Source organism: Babylonia areolata, chromosome 18 (genome assembly GCF_041734735.1).
Source record: "Babylonia areolata isolate BAREFJ2019XMU chromosome 18, ASM4173473v1, whole genome shotgun sequence".
NCBI classification, from domain to species: Eukaryota; Metazoa; Mollusca; class Gastropoda; order Neogastropoda; family Buccinidae; genus Babylonia; species Babylonia areolata.
This window is the reverse complement of record NC_134893.1, coordinates 30,396,067-30,418,373: the sequence shown is the minus strand read 5'-3', so window position 1 is coordinate 30,418,373 and position 22,307 is coordinate 30,396,067. Positions and strand designations below refer to the sequence as shown.

At 40.0% G+C, this 22,307-nt stretch overlaps 1 protein-coding gene across 1 annotated transcript; it reads right to left on the bottom strand.

Annotated features, from left to right (window-relative positions):
- Positions 1-358: 358 nt before the first annotated feature.
- On the bottom strand, positions 359-18,787 carry LOC143292647 (tetraspanin-15-like). Its single transcript, XM_076603139.1, has 8 exons — positions 18,637-18,787; positions 13,000-13,185; positions 12,200-12,274; positions 11,395-11,490; positions 10,640-10,756; positions 10,156-10,206; positions 9,643-9,750; positions 359-8,381 (listed from the first exon to the last, which is right to left on the bottom strand). Exons 1-8 carry the CDS (start codon positions 18,775-18,777, stop codon positions 8,295-8,297), a joined length of 861 nt encoding a protein of 286 aa, XP_076459254.1. The 5' UTR covers positions 18,778-18,787; the 3' UTR covers positions 359-8,294.
- Positions 18,788-22,307: the final 3,520 nt, after the last annotated feature.

Genomic DNA, 22,307 nt, shown 5'->3' with positions numbered 1-22,307 from the left:
TTATTTGTTTTTCTTTCTTTTGTCATTTCAAAATCCACTTGGAATATAAATTGATGCATGCACAGACAGACAAACACGGGGGAAATAGCACGATACTGTGGTGTAATGCTTTCCCATGGAGGAGCAGGCTGAATTCCATTGAAAAATCTCTTGCAGTAAAAATGTTAGTACATCCCAAACACTCTATGTTGAATTATTTAAAATGTTCTTTAAATCTTAGTAAAATATTGCTGTCATTGTCTGAAACACAAGCTTTCAAGTACACACAAACACACACATGCACATGCGAGTGCACACACACACACACACACACACACACACACTTCCACACATCCTGATGCAACACAAGTCATTTGAATGAAGCCTACAATTTATAAAATTTACTAGCAAGATACAACACAGCTGTGGTTGCCACTACAGAAACACAATATAAAAAGTGAACATATCCATTTCAATTAATATCACACTAAGTGTTAAATAAAACTGCTTTGTAAATGCAAGAGCTGCAGAAAATCCACTGGCAATAATAAAAACACCAATTTTTTTTTTCAAAGCCATACAAAGCATATTGTCACAACAAAAAATGTTAATAAAAAATAAAACATCATTTCATAAAACTACTTGTTCCATTATGAAGTAACTTAGAAAAAAATCATTAAATAAAGACTATATCTTGAAAGACGGCTGTTAGCCATCTTGACATCTGTCCGGTTTTGGTGCCCTAACACAACATCCACTGACCATTAGAAAATAACTTCTTCCTCACACATTTACTTTCAACATTTTTCCTTTCTTGTGGAAAAATCAGCATAAAAATTATCCTGTATATCTCTTCAATAAAATAATCTGTAATAAATCCTTATTCCCCACATTATACATAACATTAGTCCTATCTAGATAACACTAAAACATGCACATATTTTCTGTATTTGTTTATTTCTTGGTAATTTTTCTTTTCATGAATTCTCTGCTCTCTGCTAATCACAAATCTGGCTGCTCTAAAACATGTCCAAACTTCATTTTCTTTATTCATCTGGTTAAAAGATGGTGTAGTAATGACTACATGCAAATGTAAGTACAAGACATGAGGATTCCTACATGTACATACTATTGACATTTGTCTCCAAAGGAAAAATCCACCACAGAAACATCCACATATCTGCAAGCTATCGTGCTCTGATTTCCAAACAAACAAACAAACAAAAACAAACAACAACAAAAAAACGTAGCCAGATTCATAGCAAATAACAGTTCCAATCATTATGATTATATCATCGTCACCAGTCTTGAACAAATACTGCCTGCTTACTTTATTTCAAACATGATTCGGTAAAACAACAAACATCATTTAAAAATACATCAACCAATGATTAAAACATTTTCACTGACTAGAGATGACAGTTTCAAAAGCATTTAAAAAAAAAAAATTTTAAGCATTATAAAACATAATTTTTTCCAATCAAAAACCTTGATTTGATTTTATGAAATACCAATACCTGTGATTGTGAAGACAATTGCATTAATATTATGCCTACTTGATTTTCATAGTATTCAAAAGAAAAATGCCAATATGTCAGTCCTTGGCAATTTTTTCTTCACATGAAGACCCACATACATCATCCATAGCATCTGTCTTCTTGTAATATCTTGAGCATAGACTGTGAAATCTTTAAAATATCACTTCAGGTTAGCAGTAAATTGCTTATAGTTTGATGCCTAGTGATTGCTTTTTTAGTATCATGTAATTATGTCAGTATATTACCAGCTGATTTATGTAACAGAAAAGGAATATAAAAAAAAAGGATATTGTGCCTTTCACTTTCCTTTACAGTTTTTGCACTGATAAAAGTTATCTCAATTTATCTGTCACGTTTTCACCTGTTCAACAGAAGATAAGAAGAAATAAGATTCCTCTTCCACAGCATTCTTTTTTTTCTTTTCTTTTTTTTCCATAAGTGTAACAAAAATATAACAAAACAAAAGAGACACAGAAACACTACTTTTTACAGTTGTTATTTATACTCCCCAAATTGTTTTATTTTGGTTTTACAGACAGAATGTTTTTGTTTTTGTTTTTTGTTGTTGTTGCTGAATGGCACATCAAATCACAACAAAGCAGTAAAATGTACTTTAAAAATTCCAAACAAGTGGACTGGGATTTCCAACAATCCATAAAACTAAGTTGTGTGACAATAATTTTCCCACAGACAGGGTGTAAACAACAATGGAACTTACAAAATAAATATGAAAATCACGAACTCTGTGCAAAAGTAAATATGGAATTCATGTGGTAAACATAAAAACTACATCTTCCAAAACAGAAAAACAACAACAACCATGGAATGCAGTCATACAATCTGGCAAAGTGCTCTTCAAGCAGTACATACATTGTGAGATATAAATACGCCTGTCACAAGTCATTATGGCTACAATGCACAGCAATTTATGCACACAGCACCAAAACTGCAACACTAACAAGTGAAAAGCTGATTCGCTATTATCCAACGCGGTGGAACCTGATCAGATCACAGAACCTACAACAGCATAAAAGCCAGGATTCCACAGGGGTAGAGCAAATCACAAAGGTAAAGCGACAGTGAATTCAACTCCTTTGCAGGTCACTGTTTCGTTCATCTGCCAACAGAGGTTTATTGCTGCAAATAAGCAGAACACGATCTGCTAAGTGTATTTGTGTACACAGAAATTTCAAGCTGCAGACAATGAAGAATCCATCACCAACACCACAACAGTAACAACTGTAAAGCAACTCACAACCAATATCCACTTGCATTCTACAACAAATATGTTTCTTTGCTCTGCCATCAACAGACTATATAAAAGGTAAAAAAAAATTTTTTTTTAAGCTGAAGGTCCCAAAGCCTTTTACAACCATCAGAGCAGTGTATTCATATCCACTGTGTCTATGGCTTGAACCCAATCCTCTCCTTCTGCCGTATTAACCTTCCCCAACCGAAGTCAGGTACCCATTCACACCTGGGTTGAGTGAGGAAAATCAAAGTAAAGTGCCTTTCCCAAGAACACAACCCCATGCCAAAACTGGGCCTCAAAACCTGGCAACTCACTCACTGGTGACTACCGCCTCGTAAGTCCAACACCTCACCAATTCCACCTTGGTACCCTCCTATACAATATCAATGTATATAAAAATTTACAACCTGACTTTAAACACAGTGATATCCTTGGTAACATTGATAAGATTTTTTTCCTACTTAATCTATATGCACTATCACTCCGCCCATCTAAAAAAACTTTGGCAAAAAACAAATAGGAATAACAGATTAACTTTTTTTCAGATCAAGTCAAGCTTTATTATTCATGACACCGTTCCAGCTGATTTTAGTCAGGAAAAAAATGGGAAAAAAAACAGTGTGTGTGGCAGGTTCTGTGAGAGTCACTCCCATTTAATCCATGCTGTTTTCTGAAGGGTGGAAAGGTTAAACTGGCCTCTTCTATCCCAAGTGGACTTCAGTCAGTCATATTTCAATATTGCCATGGATATCCTCTCCCTCACACATGGACGGCCATGCACTTCAACTTGGATGACTTCACCTGTGACCCAGCATCCCAGCCCTCAGTGTGTGTCTGGGTCATGCACACAAGCAAAAACCACTTCTGCAGTTCCTCAGTTTCTGTAAGTCATGGTGTTATCATGCTGTATCTTTGAAATACATGAATACTCTGTTGTCAAATCTATTCTTCAGTCAGCATAAGCAAAGGAACACAATTATCAAGGAAACCAAACATGCAATTAAACAATTTGAAAGGAATATTGCTACATATATTTCAAAATAGACACTGTTTCTAGTCTGTCAACCACTTGATACCAATACTATAAAAGAAAGCTTCTGGGTATAAATCTGAGGATGTATGTCTAACCCAGATATGACAACCAGCCTGGAAGCTTGACACATCTAATGCCCACCTTATGTATGCTAATTTCTCAAGAGTAAACACTCAAAATGGAATTATGACAGCTGATGAGAATTGCTGGAACACTGCAGAAGTGTTCTTTCTCTCCTCAAAGAAGTTTTGAAGCAAAGCAAAAGAGCTGAAGCTGTATGATCTTGTAAAAGTAAAAATCACAATGTCTACAGAGTAACACAGCCTCACACTTGTAGCCTCGTTCAGATTCAGTTTCAACTGTATTGTCAGCAATACTGAGTGTCACCCCTCTAACATCTGCATTTCAATATGTTCCCACTGGTGTTGTTTGGTATTTTTTTTACAGAGAAATTTTCAGGAGAGAATTCTTTGCCTCGCGCGCACGCGTGCGCGCGCGCGCGTGTGTGTATGTGTGTGTGTGTGTGGTATGTGTGTGCATATGTATGGTGTGTGTGTGAGTGTGTGTGTGCACATGCATTATGAATAATATATGCATGTGTGTGTGTGTGTGTTTGTGTGTGTTCATCAGCAAGAAATAATTTACAAACGTGTATACATGAAAAAAAAACATAAACAAATAAATGCAATGTTCTGATAGAAACAGTTCTAACAAAGGATAAACATTTCTTTTTAAAGGCAAGAATCAATGTCTTAAAAATATATATATTCAATATTGCCAAAGCGTCTGACAGAAAAAAACAGATAACAGTATATAAAAATGACCAATTCTATTGCATGTACATAAGCTACTTTGTACACAACAAATTTAATAAACATGCAGACTAGATTGTGTCAGTTTTGTTACAACTGGTTGAAAAGGTGTAAAAACTCAGCAGCACATTGAGTCGCTACACTGGGTCAAATACAAAGCAACTCTGATTATGAAATAATAAACAGTTTATAACATCAAAAACAGAAGAAGAGCTCAGACACTATAAACTTGAACAATTAGAAAAAATAAGGAGAAACTGACAAAAATATACCCCCCCCCCCCCCCACCCCCCTCACCTCAATCCACCCCCCTAAAAAAGCGCAAAATGGAAAGTTTAAAGAGTAAATTTTGTTAAAAATAAATTATCCATCCCCGATGAGATTCTTCCACAAATGGCCCAAACAAAAAAGTAGAGAAATATAATATCTTTCTAAAAACACAAAAGCCAAATCAAAGAAACACCTGCTTGATCTTACAGGTGTAAAAAATAAAAATAAAAAAGTCAAAAGCAAAGTATCAGTGGAAATAAACTGCAAACATACTGCAGGACATATTTCTTCTTTTTCTTCAGCAACAGTCAAGTTAAAACCATGTATACACCATAGTAAAAACATCTCCATTGTGGGGGCAATCTCAAAGAACTCATGCAAAAAAAAATGCATGACAAACAAAATAATGCAAACTTCTTGGCACATATTCTCACACTGGATTTCATATAACAGATGTATGTTTCTATATGTTATACAATGTATAAGCTAGTATAAATGTATTTGCAAAAATAACATGTATTAGCTTCAAATAAAAGCTAAATAAAAATGTAATAAAATACCGAGTAAACAATTCAACTATACAAAATTACAATAAATAAGTACATTTATTGTCTCAATGGTCCAAATTAACATCACTTAGCAGTTGTTCGCTCTGGAGTAAATCTAGGTCACATGAAACTAAATAACAGAAGCATGCAGTTAAAACCTTGTGTCTTCTGCAAATGGTGTCATGTAAACTGTAAATTTAACTGAATCGAGAAATCGAGACAGAAAGATTTGGCACCTGAACAGAAGTACTAAAAGGAAAATACCAATATTTCTGTGGAATAAAATCATTGGGCACAATGTATGCATGCATTTCTATTTGATCTATCTGCTCACTCTTTTGCGCGTGTGTGTGTGTGTGTGCGTGTGCATGCATCTTATGCGTTCATACGTGTACATGAGTATGAGCATGTGTGCATTTATCAGAGTATGTACAAGTGACTGTGAATGTTTGTGTCATGAATGTGTACCTATATACACCAATTTGTGCATACATATGAACATGTGCGTGTTGGAGCACTTGTTTTTCCCTGAATAAATGACAAACGAAAACCCAAAAAGTTATCAATATGTTTTTGTTGTAAAACACTGAGAGCGTACAAAGAACATATGCTGCAGAAACAATTAAGTACAGATTCTGTACATAACATGTTAACAACCCAGTACATTATGCTGCAACAACAGGAATCTATCTACTGAGACACGACAAGGTGTACATTCTGACACAGGTGTCTGTATATACAGGATTCATACAGGTTTTTAGCAATAAAATTCTTTAACTTTTTAAAAACCTTTGAAACACCAAAAGCCAAAAAATTTAAAACATCAGGAACCCAGACATTTTTGAGTGTATACATTCCTGGCACAAAGATTCTTTTAGGATTAAGTTTATAAAATTATCACAGCACTTGAAATTCAAGTTCAGGAGGGACATTTTGCAGCTGTGTTTTATCGCTGACAGAGGGTCATTTCTGTTTTTAATCAGTAATATTGAGGCCAAAAATAAAAACCTGTACAAAGCTGGGTCATTCTATAAAAAAAATTTAAGGACTTAAAAAAGGCATGTCATTCTTCACAAATTATTGAAAACTTTTCAAACCTGTATGAGCCCTGGTGTGTGTATGCATGTGTGCGCACACACGCGCACACATGCATGCCAGTCTGTGTGTGCATGCGTATGTGTGTGAGAATGAATACACCAGTGCATGTGCTCATAGAACATGTGTACGAGTGCATGCACACGTCGGTGCATATTTGCACATGAGTATATCTGCACACTATTCACAACAGCCACATTGTGTGCATGCAAACATGTAACTGTGGTTTTGTCATCACATGTCTAAGTTAATGTTAACAAAAAACTGAGAGAAATTCTGATCTCTCAGGACTGCATAAGTGTAAGTAAAAGTAATCATCCTTGAACTTCTCTTATTGAGATAATAAAGTATCCTGTAATCTGTAATGTGAAGTGTGTGTGTACATCAAAACACTTCAGTTTGGGGTTTTTTTCGTTTATTTCAGTTGTTCTTTTCCTGTCTCTTCAAATGAATTTCAGCCACTAACTTTTCTTTTCATAAGTTACAAGCTAAATGCAAAAGAAAAAGACTACAACAATGTTCGCAGCATGCATCTGTGTTTCAAACCCTTGTGTATAACACTGTTGGTTGACTTGTACTCTTTCATGACATTAAGTTGTTGTTTTTCTCTCATGCTCACCCCTGTCCCTCCACCCTTCCCAAACCTGTGACTATCCCATTTAAAACAACATCTGTACATATACCCACACTTCAAAAACGTTTCACTGCAAGCCACATAAATCATGTTAAGCTGTTTTTTTCTATTGAAATATATGTCCCTGTGTGTATGTTGTGAATTTCATTGCCAGCTGCATGTGTATGCAACATGCCTAAAAAAAATTTTTTTTAAATATTTAAAAAAGTCAAACCCAATCTTTGGGAGGAGGACAGTGGGGGTATAGCATTAGCGAGTCCATATTATGTCTTCTGATCGTTTAAGTGAACTGCAAGTTAACACAGCACACACACCTTAATCAGATCGATTAATTTGAAAGTGAATGTACATCAACACACCAGATTGTGACCAGATCAATAAACGTCACCTTAAGTGTATGAGATGTAAAGACATCCTCACCAAACCCCTATCCTTCCACATTGCCCCTCCCCCATTTCTATCCTCCCTCCCACAGCACACACACCCCCATCCTACTCCCACAACCAATAACCACCATCCTTTCCAAGTGTGATACTGTTTCTGCAGCTCAGCCACAGAAGCTTCCTCAGCACCCACCTATTCTCCTTTCTCTCCCTTCCAGTTCCTATCCCCCCTACCCCCATCTTCCTCTCTGCTCAGCCACTATCCCTTACTATTCCCCTACCCCCACCTTCCTCTCTGCTCAGCCACTATCCCTTCCTATCCCCCCTACCTCCACCTTCCTCTCTGCTCAGCCACTATCCCTTCCTATCCCCCCTACCTCCACCTTCCTCTCTGCTCAGCCACTATCCCTTCCTATCCCCCCCTACCTCCACCTCCCTCTCTGCTCAGCCACTATCCCTTCCTATCCCCCCTACCTCCACCTTCCTCTCTGCTCAGCCACTATCCCTTCCTATCCCCCCTACCTCCACCTTCCTCTCTGCTCAGCCACTATCCCTTCCTATCCCCCCTACCTCCACCTTCCTCTCTGCTCAGCCACTATCCCTTCCTATCCCCCCTACCTCCACCTTCCTCTCTGTTCAGCCACTATCCCTTCCTATCCCCCTACCCCCACCTTCCTCTCTGCTCAGCCATTCCTCTCTGCTCAGCCATTATCCCTTCCTATCCCCCCTATCCCCCACCTTCCTCTCTGCTCAGCCAAAGTACTGGCCAACACGGTAACCCTTCTGGTAATCGTTGACCCGGCGAATGAAGTAATACACCAGCAGCATTCCAATGATCTGCAAATGTAGCAATCACAAAGGGTAAACATAGGTTGTTGGGTTTGTTTGTTTTTTTGTTACAATGTTTACAAAAGCAAACAACAAGGATTAATATATTTTCACAAAAACAATGTTTATACAAGTAAACAAACAACTTAAAGAACCATACATGCTGTTTTCTCATTTCCCCATCTTATAAATCCAAATCCTACATTCTTTCTAATCATGGAGATGTACAAAGTCAAACTTTTTTTCTTTTCTTTTTTGTTGAGGGTATGGGAATAAAAAAGAAATTGCCTGTTTTTCACTTTTGGGTCGTCTTTTTTTCTAATAATAGTGTTGGTATTGGTGCACAGTTCAAATCCATATCACCAGAGCTCCAAATTACACAGAACTGGGAAAACATTTAAAAGTCAAAGTCTCTTTTGTCATAATCATACAGTCACAATGCTAAACAGAGTAACTCAAACTGCATATCTGTGATAGAGCACTGAATTAAACAATAAGGCAAGGCCTTCGACTTCAAGACTCGTGTGCGATACTGAATCCAACACAGGAATTACGGAACAGAAAAGAAATGGTACTGCAAAGTAGATCATCCTCTGAACAGACCATTCTAGAGATTGTACTTCTGTTACATTTACCCATATTTAATTAAATTAACCTTGATGTTTAAAGTTTGATGAAAACTGGAAGAAAAAAAGACAAGCTCTATGCCTTGTTTCTACTTCGCCCCATCCCCCCTCCAATATTTCATGTCATTCCTTGAACTTTGACCCCTCTCCTTGACGCTAGGAATTTTGTTCTCATGACCAGTCAGTATACACAATCAATGAAGACTGGATGCAAGACTTTATCTCTCGTGTACTTATGATTTTTCCATCATTATGTCACTTTGTGACCTTAACCTTTGATCTTGAATTCCAATGGAGGTCATGGTGTCACCAGGGTCAGTCACTTTCACCAAACTTGACACCTGGCTGTCAGATTTAAGCTCCATCAAGTTTTCTGTTATACTATTTTAACAAGTGATGACCTTTGACCTTTCACTTTCTCACGTCATCATCCCAAAAGTCTTTGTTCATAACTGCCATTTTACCAAGTTGTACCACTTGTGACAGCTGAGAAAACCTCAGTATCATAGATTACCATGGACACATATGCATACACACACACACACAGGTCACTCACTCACTCGCATGCCACGCACTCACTCTTTCTCTCAAGAGATCACTTCATTTACACACACATGCAGAAGTCAAAACATGTGTCCTCATACCTGCGGAATGGCGAAGCCCAGGCCTATGGCTCCAGTCAGGTCCAGGTGCTCTGCCAGCCAGTGCATGAAGGAATTGATGCAGCCCACCACATACACCTTGTCTGACACCTGTGCACATCAAGCACCACCTGGCACTCAGTTCCGGACTCTTGTTGTACATAGACACAGGCCTAACAAATGAATAAACCTTTGTCATTGCTCATCCCAAATCCAATGAAACAGTCTTCAGTTTTCACCAGCCATCAGTCCACAACATCACGGCAGCTTATAATATCAGAAAGTTCACAAGGCATCACTACCACAATTCAAACCCAGCACCCTCAGTTTAAATGAAAGCCCAATGCTCTGATACACCGGTCACACCAGTTATGACAGCCATCATTTTACTCAGTCACCAAAGACAAACACTGTCTAAAATAATCAATAATAACAATAAATAAACAAATGATTACTTTTCAAAAAGGGAAGAATCAAGTACAAAAGAACTAATGAGTCATTTCCTTTTTCACATACCGTCAAGTTTCCAACAATGCTGTAGCCACATGCAGGCTGGACTTTCGCAGCCTGAAAATAAAACAGCACATTGTCTTGTATTCACTCCTTTCCCCAGTGAACAAAAACAATAAAGAGCCAAAGAGATGGACAAGAGAAACAAAACATTGGTATGTTTACCTCATTAACAAAGAAGTGTTGCTGTTTCCCATACCAGCACAAAAAACCTTAAATGTAACAGATTACTTTCATAAATCCCTTTCATATTTCATGAACTAAAGGTGAGTCATTGCATGTACATGCAAGAACAGGCACTTTAACGGATTCTACATATATGACTGATTACACGATTGTCATCATCTGCTGTTCATGCACACTTATCTATCACACTGAAAAGTCAAATGCATGCACAGGCTCACAAAAGGATCTACTCTAAGGCAACAGCACATCCGCACACACAACTGATGACCCACCACAGACGTCTTCCTGCGAGCGTGCTACTGACCTGAGCAATGCAGCAAGAACTGGGAACTCCACAGGCTTGAGGTTTGCCAGAGTCACAATCATAGTCCTTATTGTGCTTGGAGTAGTCCATGTAGGACAGCAGCCCACAGCACTCGTACTGCACGCACAACACAACATGTCTTTTTCCATACAACAGCCATTGACTGTGGTTATGCACATCACATCTTTTCCCAAACAAAAGTCATCGTTTGCAGTAATGAATGCACAACATAATTTTATCTTTTCCCATACAACAGTCATTCATATGCAGTACAAGTGGGCACAACAGTTTTTACATGTATGACCTTTTTTATGCTTTGTAGGCAGCCAGAACTTCTGAATACAAGTACAAATAAAAATCAAAGTAAAAAAGACAATGCAAAATAAAGCTCAACACCATGGCTGGGCGTGACTGATTTTTGTTAAGCTGAAACGTTTGTGGCCCGGTCCACTAACTTTAATCTGTGCCTAATTACTGACAACAAAAGGAAAACAAAGGGAAAACCAAAAAAATCACCAAAGTTGCCAATACGGAAATCTATACATGTAACAGAAATACTCTCACCCATGAAAAAAACATCTGACATTGTTGCTTATAATCTAGCCGACCACACACAGGCATGTCAGGACTGCCCAACCAAAAAAAAACAAAAAAACAAAAAAAAAACCCACAAACACAAAACTTAGTCACATCTTTATAAATAAAAAATAATAAATTATAATAAATATATTAAAAACCAGCATGCAGCAGTTTACCCTGGTCTGCAGGTAGTCCATGGCCCTGGAGAGAGGCACGTCTTCCCCATAGCTGCTGACAGCAAACATCACATGCTCCGCCATGATCTCCGGCACCTGTCCACCATCATGCACACACTGATCAGTAATCAACTTAACTGGTGTCATTCATACCTGTATCAGCATTACCTGTCAAATATCCATCATCATCATCGACGATCATATCATCATCAACAGTCATTATACTATAGGATTATCATCACGTGTCATATCTACAATTAACGAAAATCATATCAGCTATTGTATTTATTATCGTCTTTGACTGTCATTATTTATAACTTGTATCAACGGTCGATTGTCAGAGTAATATGTATCATCATTAACTGTCATGTAATATTTCTCCCTCCCTCTCTCTGTCTATAAATAAATACATTGCGCACACACACACACACACACACACACACACACATATATTTATTTATTTATTCATATACACACATATATATACAAATACATACGAACACATATACACAAAGATATAAGAATCTTAGTATGTATATAAATGTATGAAAGCAAGCATACATGAGGGAGTGTTAGTGTACATGTGTGTTAATACATTTTAAGCATAGTGTGAGAGAGAGAGAGAGAGAGAGTGTGTGTGTGTGTGTGTGTGTGTGTGTGTGTGTGTGTGTGTGTGTGTGTGTGTGTGTCTGTGTGTGTGTGTGTGTCTGTGTGTGTGTCTGTGTGTACACCATTTTAGAACCATACCAACAAAGTATGCCACAAAAACAGGGAAAAAAAAGTCAGCCAGTACCTACGCACTTACCTCCTCTCTGAAGATGAAGGCAATGATGCCGATGGCCACTTGAATCAGAAAAGCAATGATGGTCACCACCAAGAACTGAAAAACAACAAAAAATACTAAGAACAACCAGATCTTAAAAATAAAAAAAAAACCAACAAAAAAAAAAACCCTCAACATGAGAAAATCACAATGTTAACTCAACCACCAGTATGACAAAGAGTCCCAATGTTTTAAACAGATAATCATGCTCCATTTCATTTCACTCTTTTCAGGCTCAGTATCCCACCTGGAATTAGATAATTACTGAGTGACATTGTATTACTTAAAACTGATGCAGCAATGTAAATTTTTTGTTGTTGTTGTTGTTGTTGCTGTTGTTAAAAAACCATAATGAAAGACATTGCTTTAAAATCTAACTGTATCTATGACAGTCACTGGTGTCATAACTGGGTCTAACAATTAAGCATGTAAGAAACTAAAGAATTTGACTTTCATACATTTGCAAATATGCATCAGTCATAGTGAATATGTATACATTCATGCCAGCAGCCAAGTTTCCTGCAAGTATGTTCATATGCATAATAGATTCTTACATTCTGTTTTTGACAATATAAAACTGTACAGCTTTTGTTTTTAATGACAGTTTAACAATTCAGCATATTGTCAAAAACAACAACATAACTGCACTGCACTGCTTTTTCGGTTGTTGTTGTTTTTTTTAAACAAAAGACACATTCGGTACACAAAGCATCAAATTCAGAATGGAGCACTGCACAGGCCAGCAGAATAAGAGGCACCAATTAATTCAAAGTCAAACCCACCACTTTCAGCAGGGTGACATTTTCTGTCAGCGTCCCCACCAGCCCACAGACGGCATTGAGCGTGATGATCATGCCCACCAGAATGAGCAGAGCCACAGGCACAGCCAGCTGGTTGTTCATGGATTCCATCTTTTGGCGGTGGGTCTCCACCAGCACACCAATCGCCATCAGGATGATCCCCACAAACTGTCACCACAGACTAGTGGTTACTGTCAAATACAACTATAATACTGGTGCTCTGTGTGTGTGTGTGTGTGTGTGTGTGTGTGTGTGTGTGTGTGTGTCTGTCTGTCTGTGTCTATGTCTGTCTGTGTGTGTCTGGGTGTGTGTCTGTGTTGGTTTAGAATAGAACAGAATAGAATAGAACAGAACAGAATATGTCTTTACTACCAAGTGTACCGGGGTCACAAGGAATATTAGGGGGGATAGTACATAACAAAGTACGAACATAAATTGAAAATCATTCACAAACACAGATACAGTACAAATTAGGATACATACAAGTGCATATCAATATAAAAACTTGTGGGAGTTGTGCATACTCACACGTGCACGCACCACACACACACACACACACACACTGCACACACACAAACACACACACCCACACAAACACACACACGTTTGAACAGAAGCTGCATATTACATATGGATGGGGCAGATGACTAGATCTTCTGTTAGATGGTTGTTGATTGCACAATTCTATTTATCATACTGGATTTGTTCGAGAGACAGGGCATTGACTGCTTTGGGGAAAAAGCTATTGGCGAAGCGATTGATTTTTGTCCTTATACTTCTGTACCTGAGGGGATCATCTCGAATATCCCAAAAGCTGGATGTGATTCGTCCTGGCTGATTGATTTTGCTTTTTTGAGTAATATATGTCTTCTAGAGAAGGTAGATCAGCCCCAGGGATCTTGGTGGCAGTTTTTGCGATTCTGTTAACAGGGTTCCCAGGTGGTGGGCATGAAGCCAAAAAAGGACCTTTAAAGCACTTTATAAGGACCTCAAATCAGTTTAAAAGGACCTTTGCCGACATGACTTTACAGTACACCCCAATCTATTTGACATGCAGAACAGCAGACACTTACCTCTCATAAACGGAAGAACAGCTAATCCCATTTGACTGTCGTATTTAGTCTTTGCAATTCACGTCACTGTAGGCTAGGCCTAAGCAAAGCAGCAGCAGCAGGCGTGACTCACAGCCACTGTACCACGCTTCGCGTCTGCCACCGAGCAGAAAGCGCACTACTGTTAGGGCCTAGGCCTATAGGCTGTATCCTCCTACAGTAAGTACTGAGTTTCAGACGATCGCGTCGGCATCTTTCAACGTGCTTTGCAACTTGCGGTTTTGGTGTCGAAGGTGTTTCAGTTTCATTCTCAAGTCTCTTTCTCTTCATAAAACAGGACTTAACAGTACCTTTCAAAAATTAAAAGGACCTCCTGATGAGTTAAAAGGACCAACTTGCTGAATCAAAGCACTTAAAAGGCCTTTTGACCAAAATCCAATTCCTAAGGACTTAAAAGGACTTGAAAGGACCCTACGAACCTTGGTTAAGGGCTGCAACTACTGCCTTGGAAATGTTTCTGTACCAAACAGTAATAGTGAAGGTTAGCACACTTTCAATGACTGCTCGGTCGAAATCAACCATGATTTCTTTATAATCCGAACTTTTTGAGGTGCCGAAGAATGTACAAGCGCTTTCCTAACAACTTTTTCCATATTTTTCTCCCATTTCAAATCGTTGGAATTGATCAGTCCGAGAAATTTAAATTCGCTGATGATCTCTACTTGCTTGTCTTTAATGACAAGTGGTAAGGGGTCAGATCTGGTCTTCCTGAAAGTGAAATATAAATTTCTTTTGTTTTTTGTTTTTGATGCATTGAATTCTAAGTTGTTTTGATCACAACAGCTGACAATTTCCAGTACTTCTTCCCTATATTTTGACTCATCACTGTTCGTAATCAGCCCTTCTAGAGTAGTATCGTGGTCAAACTTGACCATGGTGTTGCATTCATTTTGAGTTGCACAGTCATGTGCAAATAGTGAGTACAACAGTGGGGATACAACACATCCCTGTGGGGTGCCAGTGTTGAGAATGCATGTGGAGGAGGTGAGGTCACCAACTTGAACAACTTGTGGTCTTCATCTTAGAAAATTTAGGATCCATGCACAAATTGATTCAAGCAGCAAGAAGTCTTTCAGTTTCAAATATAGGTTTGATGGTACTATTGTGTTGAACGCAGAGCTGTAGTCAATGAAAAGGATTCTGGCATAGCTGTCAGGATTTTCGAGATGTCTGAGGACGTGGTAGAGACCTGTGCTTATGGCATCTTCAACTGATCTGTTGGCTCTATAGGCGAACTGAAAGGTATCAAAAGATGGAGGAATGCAGGTTTTTAGGAATTGTAATTTATAATACAAACATGTATACATGTACGTCTGGCTGTGTCTAGCTTTGTCCAGCATTTTACTGCAGTCCAGTAACTACTTAGTTAATCACTGCTATGCTGTTCGTAGTTAATCACTGCTATGCTGTTCGTAACAATTTATGAAATCAGATCCTCAAACTTACACAGTTACAGTGACTGTTCTCACATTAACACTTATCAGTGATTTCACTCAACCAGTCTATCACTGTAGCAGGATCAAGTTAGTCCAACTGTCATAAAGAACTATCAGTAACACAGTATCAGCTATTGTCTTCCCCTTTCTCAAAAAACACTGGTGAGCAGAGGTACTGATATTACAAGAGCAGAGTGACTGGACTGTGGCCATTCTGAGGGAATGAGGTTCATATGATTTGTGATACATGTATTTATAAAGATACAATGAATACTCTATCACTGTATCAGTCAATCTATCTCAGCATCTTTACCATTCTCACTCACTGTCACTCTGTCTCAGGATCAATTGGTCTCTCCCCCTTCACTTTCTTTTTCACACATATGTACAAGTACTGATTTTATATACTGTTTCTTTGTATTGTTATTTCAATATTTCCAATATTTTCTTGTGAAACATAGAACTCTAAATCTTACTCAAGGATTGTGCTATACTGAAGTGTTCCATTATATTATTAACCTTTGATGTCAGAAAAATGATAAGATCCAAGTTCCAAAAGTAATAACTTTAAATAAGTTTTTGGTCTCAAGATACCCAATGATTAAGTGAAAATGGCAGACTCACATCTAAAATCTCCAAAACTACCAAGAAAGCTGGTTCAATCCTCTGCTTTTTTTTTTTTTTTTTTTTTTCGTTTCTGGGGGTTTTTGGGTTTGTTTGTTTTTTCAATGCAACTTTACTGCTATACAACTTGCATCTCATTGGTCAGATTCAATCTGGAGTATGGCAAAGTAAGACAGTTTGAGTTGTCTAAGACCCCACATTTCCAGACTGATATCATCAAACTACAAATGAGAGCAAAGTAAAGCAGCACATCTAATCACTTATGACTTTCGAAAGTTTCATTATGGAGATAATGGACCCATTACTAAGATGTACATGCAACCAGCCGCCGTGGCGAAGTGGTTAGCGTCGTGGACTGACGGCTGGGAGGACGCGGGTTCGAATCCCAGCGGAGGTGGGTTTTTCGGCCCGTGGCCGGCTCCTACCCAGTGTTGAGTGTGCTGTGGGCTTAAATGGGGAGACTGGAACCACACATTCGAGTGTCATCCACTTCAAGGATGCGTCTTTGGGTGTGTTGCTCTAATTACCTGACCAACACTGCAAGTGTCTGTATCTCTCAGGCCTGGTTAACGCCAGGATATCATTATGACAGGAAGCGTAGAGTACAGCCTTGTCACGCAGTCCCAAACCAAAATGGACCTCCATAGCAACATCGTCATCATCATTGTCATCCTCCTTCATCGTCAACAAAATAGTCTCAAAGTCTGTGGCCTTTCATGCCCTGCTCTCATGGTGACCTCAGTTTCGATACCCCTCCACTTCCATGCTTGGGGTGAGTCCTGTCAATGTCATCAGTGTCGGCAGATTCATGGGGGGCTGTTGTTTGAGGGACGTGGTCGCGGTCTCCACTCTGGGAGGGACCCTCACTCAGTCTGGCTCCGCAACTAAGCCATTATTGTCGTTAGTAGGGGGCTTAATAGGTGGTGTCCTAAGTATGTTAAAACAGAACAGGCACCACTGAACACCACCGAAGTGACTCAGCAGCAGTGCAGGGTCTCCTCTGGTGTGTGGCCTCATGGCGACCTAATATCGATGGTTCCCTGTGGACTGCCGACGCTGGAACTGCGACGGACGAACCCGGGTGTGGCTGTGTATGGGGGAATCTAAATGAGCGGCGTGGGAGTAATGCCAATGAAATGGTGCAGATGATGGGGCAGCAAAAAAAAAAAAAAAAAAAAAAAAAAAAAAGATGTACATGCAACTTGAGCCAATACTTCAATTTCATGCTGAGCGAGGTGGGGGAGCTGGCACTGGCTAAGCATCCTCAGAATTTCCTCAAGCAAGTCAAAGCAACAAACAATAATTTTTTTAAATTAATAGATTATATTCTAAATACAAACCAAAAAAAATGTTGTTGAAGAAAGTATCCTTGGAATTGACAGCAAAAGCTTTAAAATCTTTAGTGTCAAATGCCTGCATACACCTGCTCACTAACACAGGCACTCATTTTTCCTCATGACAAAAGACTGAATAATTTACAGCATCAAATGATAGCACAGGCCAACTCAGACTAATTCAGTCAGTTTCTCATTTTTCCAACAGCCAATGATAAATTGGAACCATTTGGTCTAGAAGTAGAACACCATTTCACAGAGTGATTTCAGCAGTAAGTACAGTCATTCCGACACCAAGTCAGTCCTTTGACTTGTCCGTTGCACAAAAAGCAAAAGTGGTGACTGCAACATATCCATCCAGAAGAAAAGAGGACCAAGATGCCAGAAGGAAGAATCCTACCATTCAATACTCTGAGTCTAACCACTTGGCTGTCACACTAATGTATGTTCTTGTCATCAACTTTACTGGGCTGCACAGACTATCCACCAGCTGAATAATTAACTAGCTTAGTAGCAATTAATAATATCTGACACTGATAGTAATATAACATTAGTTGCTGAGGCACCCTCCCTAATATCATGCAAGAGGGAGTTTAGCGCCCTTTCCTTTGATATTAATCCCTCAGCAGGGTAGAGACCACGGATCAAAGTTGGGGTAAATCAAATGAAGGACTAGAGCTGTGCCGGTCAGGGAGATTCCCAGGGAGCGCTTCGCATGCCCATAGACACTAACACCTCAGTGCCTGTGGCTAGCCGGAGAGGCCCTGCCTTGATACTCATCATACTGTGAAATAAAATCGTAAGTCCGTGTTCTACAAGTACAACCCCCTCTGTCATTTCTTTAATCGTTACCCCCTCTGTCATTTCTTTAATCGTTGTGCCACACCCAAGTCAATTGAATGTCCAGGCAAGACGGCGTGAAGTAGTGCTACAAGACTGAAGACTGGTAATGAGAATAATATTAAGATAATCATTAAATGATTATCGAATTAAAACTGTGTGATTACGTGGTGATAAGAATACGATTAAGATAATCATTTAATGATAATCGATTTAAAACTGTGGTAACAGAGTCGCGATCTACACGCAATGTTGATTTGATTACCCACTTACCAAAAACAGAACTGCATAGATGAAGAGGAACAGTTTGTTACAACTGTAAGAAGTCCGTGCACATAGTGGCTGCCGGATGCACTTATTGTTGGAGAAGTCAGTTTCAGGTAACATTTTCTGCATCCCTTCGGAGTCTGCCATGTTTACATTAATCTCCCAGACTGCTGTCTAAATACCTAAAAACACACAATAAACGTTTGCTCTGCAACGCGTATTTTGTGAAGCTTGATTCCCAACATTCAATATTTCTAAATCCAACTTCATACTGCCTGTGTCATTAGGAGTTACTATCAGTTAAATATGTAATTATTGATGCGTGAAAATAATGTTTCTTTTCATTTTAAACAAGTCACTTTTTATCCGAAATAACTTGATCCACTTGTAATTTTTTTCCCGGCGGTTAGAGTTAGCGCAGGCCGTCCTCCAGTCGTAACTGAGCGGTCGTTAATCTTTCCTGCATCTGTGCTTTTCAGTTCACTTAATTATACTTCCTCTTTCTACGTACGTCTTTCCTCTGTATCCCACACCCCGGCCCCGGGCTGGCGGCCGGTTGACGGATCAGTTGAACCGACTGAATCAGTGCCGGCGGCCGACTCGGACTGGCCGCCGCACCGGCACAGTTGCTGACATCACACTGCACACACACTGACGCACACTGTAAAACACACACACACACACACACTGACGCACACTGTAAAACACACACACACACACACACACACACACACACACACACACACACACACACACACACACACACACATAAACGCGCGCGCACACACACACACACACACACACACATCAGTATATATATAATAATAATAATAATAATAATGGATACTTATATAGCACACTATCCAGAAATCTGCTCTAGGTGCTTTACAAAAACGCTTTTGATAACATAAAACATTATATCTATGTTACATGCACACACCAAAATGTGACCACACACACACACACACACGCACGCACGCACACACACACACGCACACTGCATACATACATTTTAACATACATGTGTATCTAACAGCTACCCTAACACATGCGCACACATAGGCAGGCACAAACTTACATAGACACACGCACACACAATACACATTCATATACATGCATGTAGTTGTGGACCTGCCACAATTGAACTTATTGCTGAGGGAAAAGGTGAGTTTTGAGACGAGATTTAAAAGATGCGAGGGAATCAGAATGACGGAGGTTATCAGGGAGCTTGTTCCACGTCTTTGGCGATTGAAAAGAAAACGATCTGTGTCCATAGGTCTTACTTCTGACGTGAGGTATCCTGAGAAGTCGAGTATCAGAGGAAGAACGGAGCTGGCGAGAAGGGGTATAGATATGAATGAGTTCAGAAAGATATTTGGGGCCAGATCCGTTGACTGCAGAAAAGGTCAGAGTGGATAGCTTATAGTCTATTCGATCAGAAACAGGCAACCAGTGGAGAGACTGAAGGAGAGGAGAAACATGGTCAAATTTAGAAGCTCTGCAAATGAGTCTGGCAGCGTTATTCTGAATTCTTTGGAGTCTGTCTAACAGTATATGTGTGTGTGTGTGTGTGTGTGTGTGTGTGTGTGTGTGTAAACCGGCACACATACATCAGTATATATGCCGGGGGGGGGGGGGGGGGGGGGGGCGTCAGTGGAGAGACTCGATGGAGAGGCCGGGAGAACGGAGAGAGACGGAGACAGACAGACATTGGACGGCAGACACACAGAGACAGAGCCAGAGAGTCGGAGAGGAGAGAGAGAGAGAGAGAGAGAGAGAGAGAGAGAGAGACGAAGCCCAGAGAGAGGGGGGGGGGGGAGACTGAGAGACTGGAGACTGAGAGAGAGAAAGAAATAGTGGAACGGAGGTATTGAAGTCAGTACTGAGGTATATCAGTCAAACAGGTGAACTTGAAAGAAATGACTTGACTTCCGGCAAAAGCGGCACGAGTACTGAAACACCGAGGAAAGGTTTTCACGACCGCTCACATCATAGTACACCAAAATCTCATCCAGGTCAGCCTTCGTCAACAAAAATATTCGTCAATGGCTGTTCCACTATAGTCCACACGTACCACTAAGCCTTGTTCAACCCATCATGAAGGTATCGTGCTGCCACCGACCCCGGCCACGAAAAACCTCGTCAGTGTCCACTGACTGATAAGTGTGCTGTCACTGAGGCACCGCGACATCAGTCGAGTCATGCAAGCCTTCATTGAGCCCGGGCTACAAAACAGCCTACCACACGGAGAAGTCCGTGGGGCTATGTCAGACGTATATACCACACTGATCATAAGTCCGTGAGGGCCACCACCCGGCAGAGCCTCAGTCAACTGAGACTCATCAGTCTCAAGTCAGTCCCGGCGAGGCTTAGCTACTGGAACATTGCAGCAGGAGGAAAATTGCAAACGGGCTGTGTACAAGATTGACAAGGGCCTCGTCAATTGACCTGAGAGTATACCTACTCACTCTCCAGCCACCTTTCGATCAGAGCTGGGACAGCATGGGAAACTTATTCCCGGTCATACCAGTGTTCACAGGCATTCCCTCTTCATCTCCCGACTCAACTATTCATGTATGGAATGGCCTGAGCCTTCCCTCTTCTGCCTCAAGGATCTGCCGACTGCTCAGCTGCGTTTAGACGCCGATCAAAGCCGCAGCCCACGCTGCCCAACTCAACTAAAGTCCTACAGCTTTCAGCCCGGCGCCCTCTGCCGGCCGCCCCCACGGAAAGTAGTTTGGATTCAACTCGGTGGAGACGCACGGTGAACGTCCCAGTTTCAGGGTTTTGTTGTTGTTTTTGTTTTGTTTGTTTGTTTGTTTGTTTTTTCAGTCAGCACTGACTCCAGTCTACGTGGGGTTTATAATAATTTGGCCGGCGTAGGACGCCGCCGACTGCATGAACTTCAATGTCAGTGCCCGGTGATTTTACTGTCACGGTAGTACACTGAGTGGATGTCTTCATGTTATTCACTACTTTCTTCTGAATCAAACTTTTTCTTCTTTCGTCAGTTGACCGGCCGTTAGTCCTTCTTTGACGTCAGTGACATTCTGAAGATGGGTTTTAAAGATTTGGCTAATTCAGTCATTACTAGAGTATAACCTCACGTTTGCTGTCACATTCGGCTGAACCGGCTGACCATAATCCGTCACCCGTCACGTTGACGGCCAGTGCGTACCGTGACTGAGTAGCAGAAAAGTAGTTCAGTTGGCCAGAACTAGGCTGAATTTCACTCGACTGATTTACTTCTCTCCAGTTTATGCGGATTTTCACTCAGGATCGCCTATTTTCATCCAGTCAGTCATACGACATACGTAGGCCTCAACATAATTCTGAACTTGAACATTGTTGCGCTTTGTGATTATTATTATTTTTTAATGTATTTATCTATTATTTATTCACCCTTTTTTTTCAAGGCCTGGCTAAACGCGTTGGGCCGTTAGGCGCTGCTGGTCACTCGGCATCTGCTTGGCAGATGTGGTGTAGCGTATATGGATTTGTCTGAACGCAGTGACGCCTCCTTGAGCTACTGAAACTGAAACTGAAACTGAAGCTCTTTTTTTCAGTCTCAGTCTTTTTTTTGTCTTTTTTGTTTGTTTGTTTGTTTGTTTTTGTTGTTTTTGTTGTTGTCTTTTTTGTTTTTTTAAATTCGTTCACGGCCGGAATGGGTGATGGAG

Bases quoted from the DNA above. Each gene is read 5' to 3' on its own strand.
- LOC143292647 (XM_076603139.1), bottom strand. From the start codon at position 18,777: ATGGCAGACTCCGAAGGGATGCAGAAAATGTTACCTGAAACTGACTTC. The intron at 9,751-10,155 runs GTATGTGAAAAA...TGATGTGCACAG, and splicing joins GCATTGTTGGAAACTTGACG to GTGTCAGACAAGGTGTATGT. The intron at 8,382-9,642 runs GTATGAGGACAC...CTACATTTGCAG, and splicing joins TGGGCTTCGCCATTCCGCAG to ATCATTGGAATGCTGCTGGT.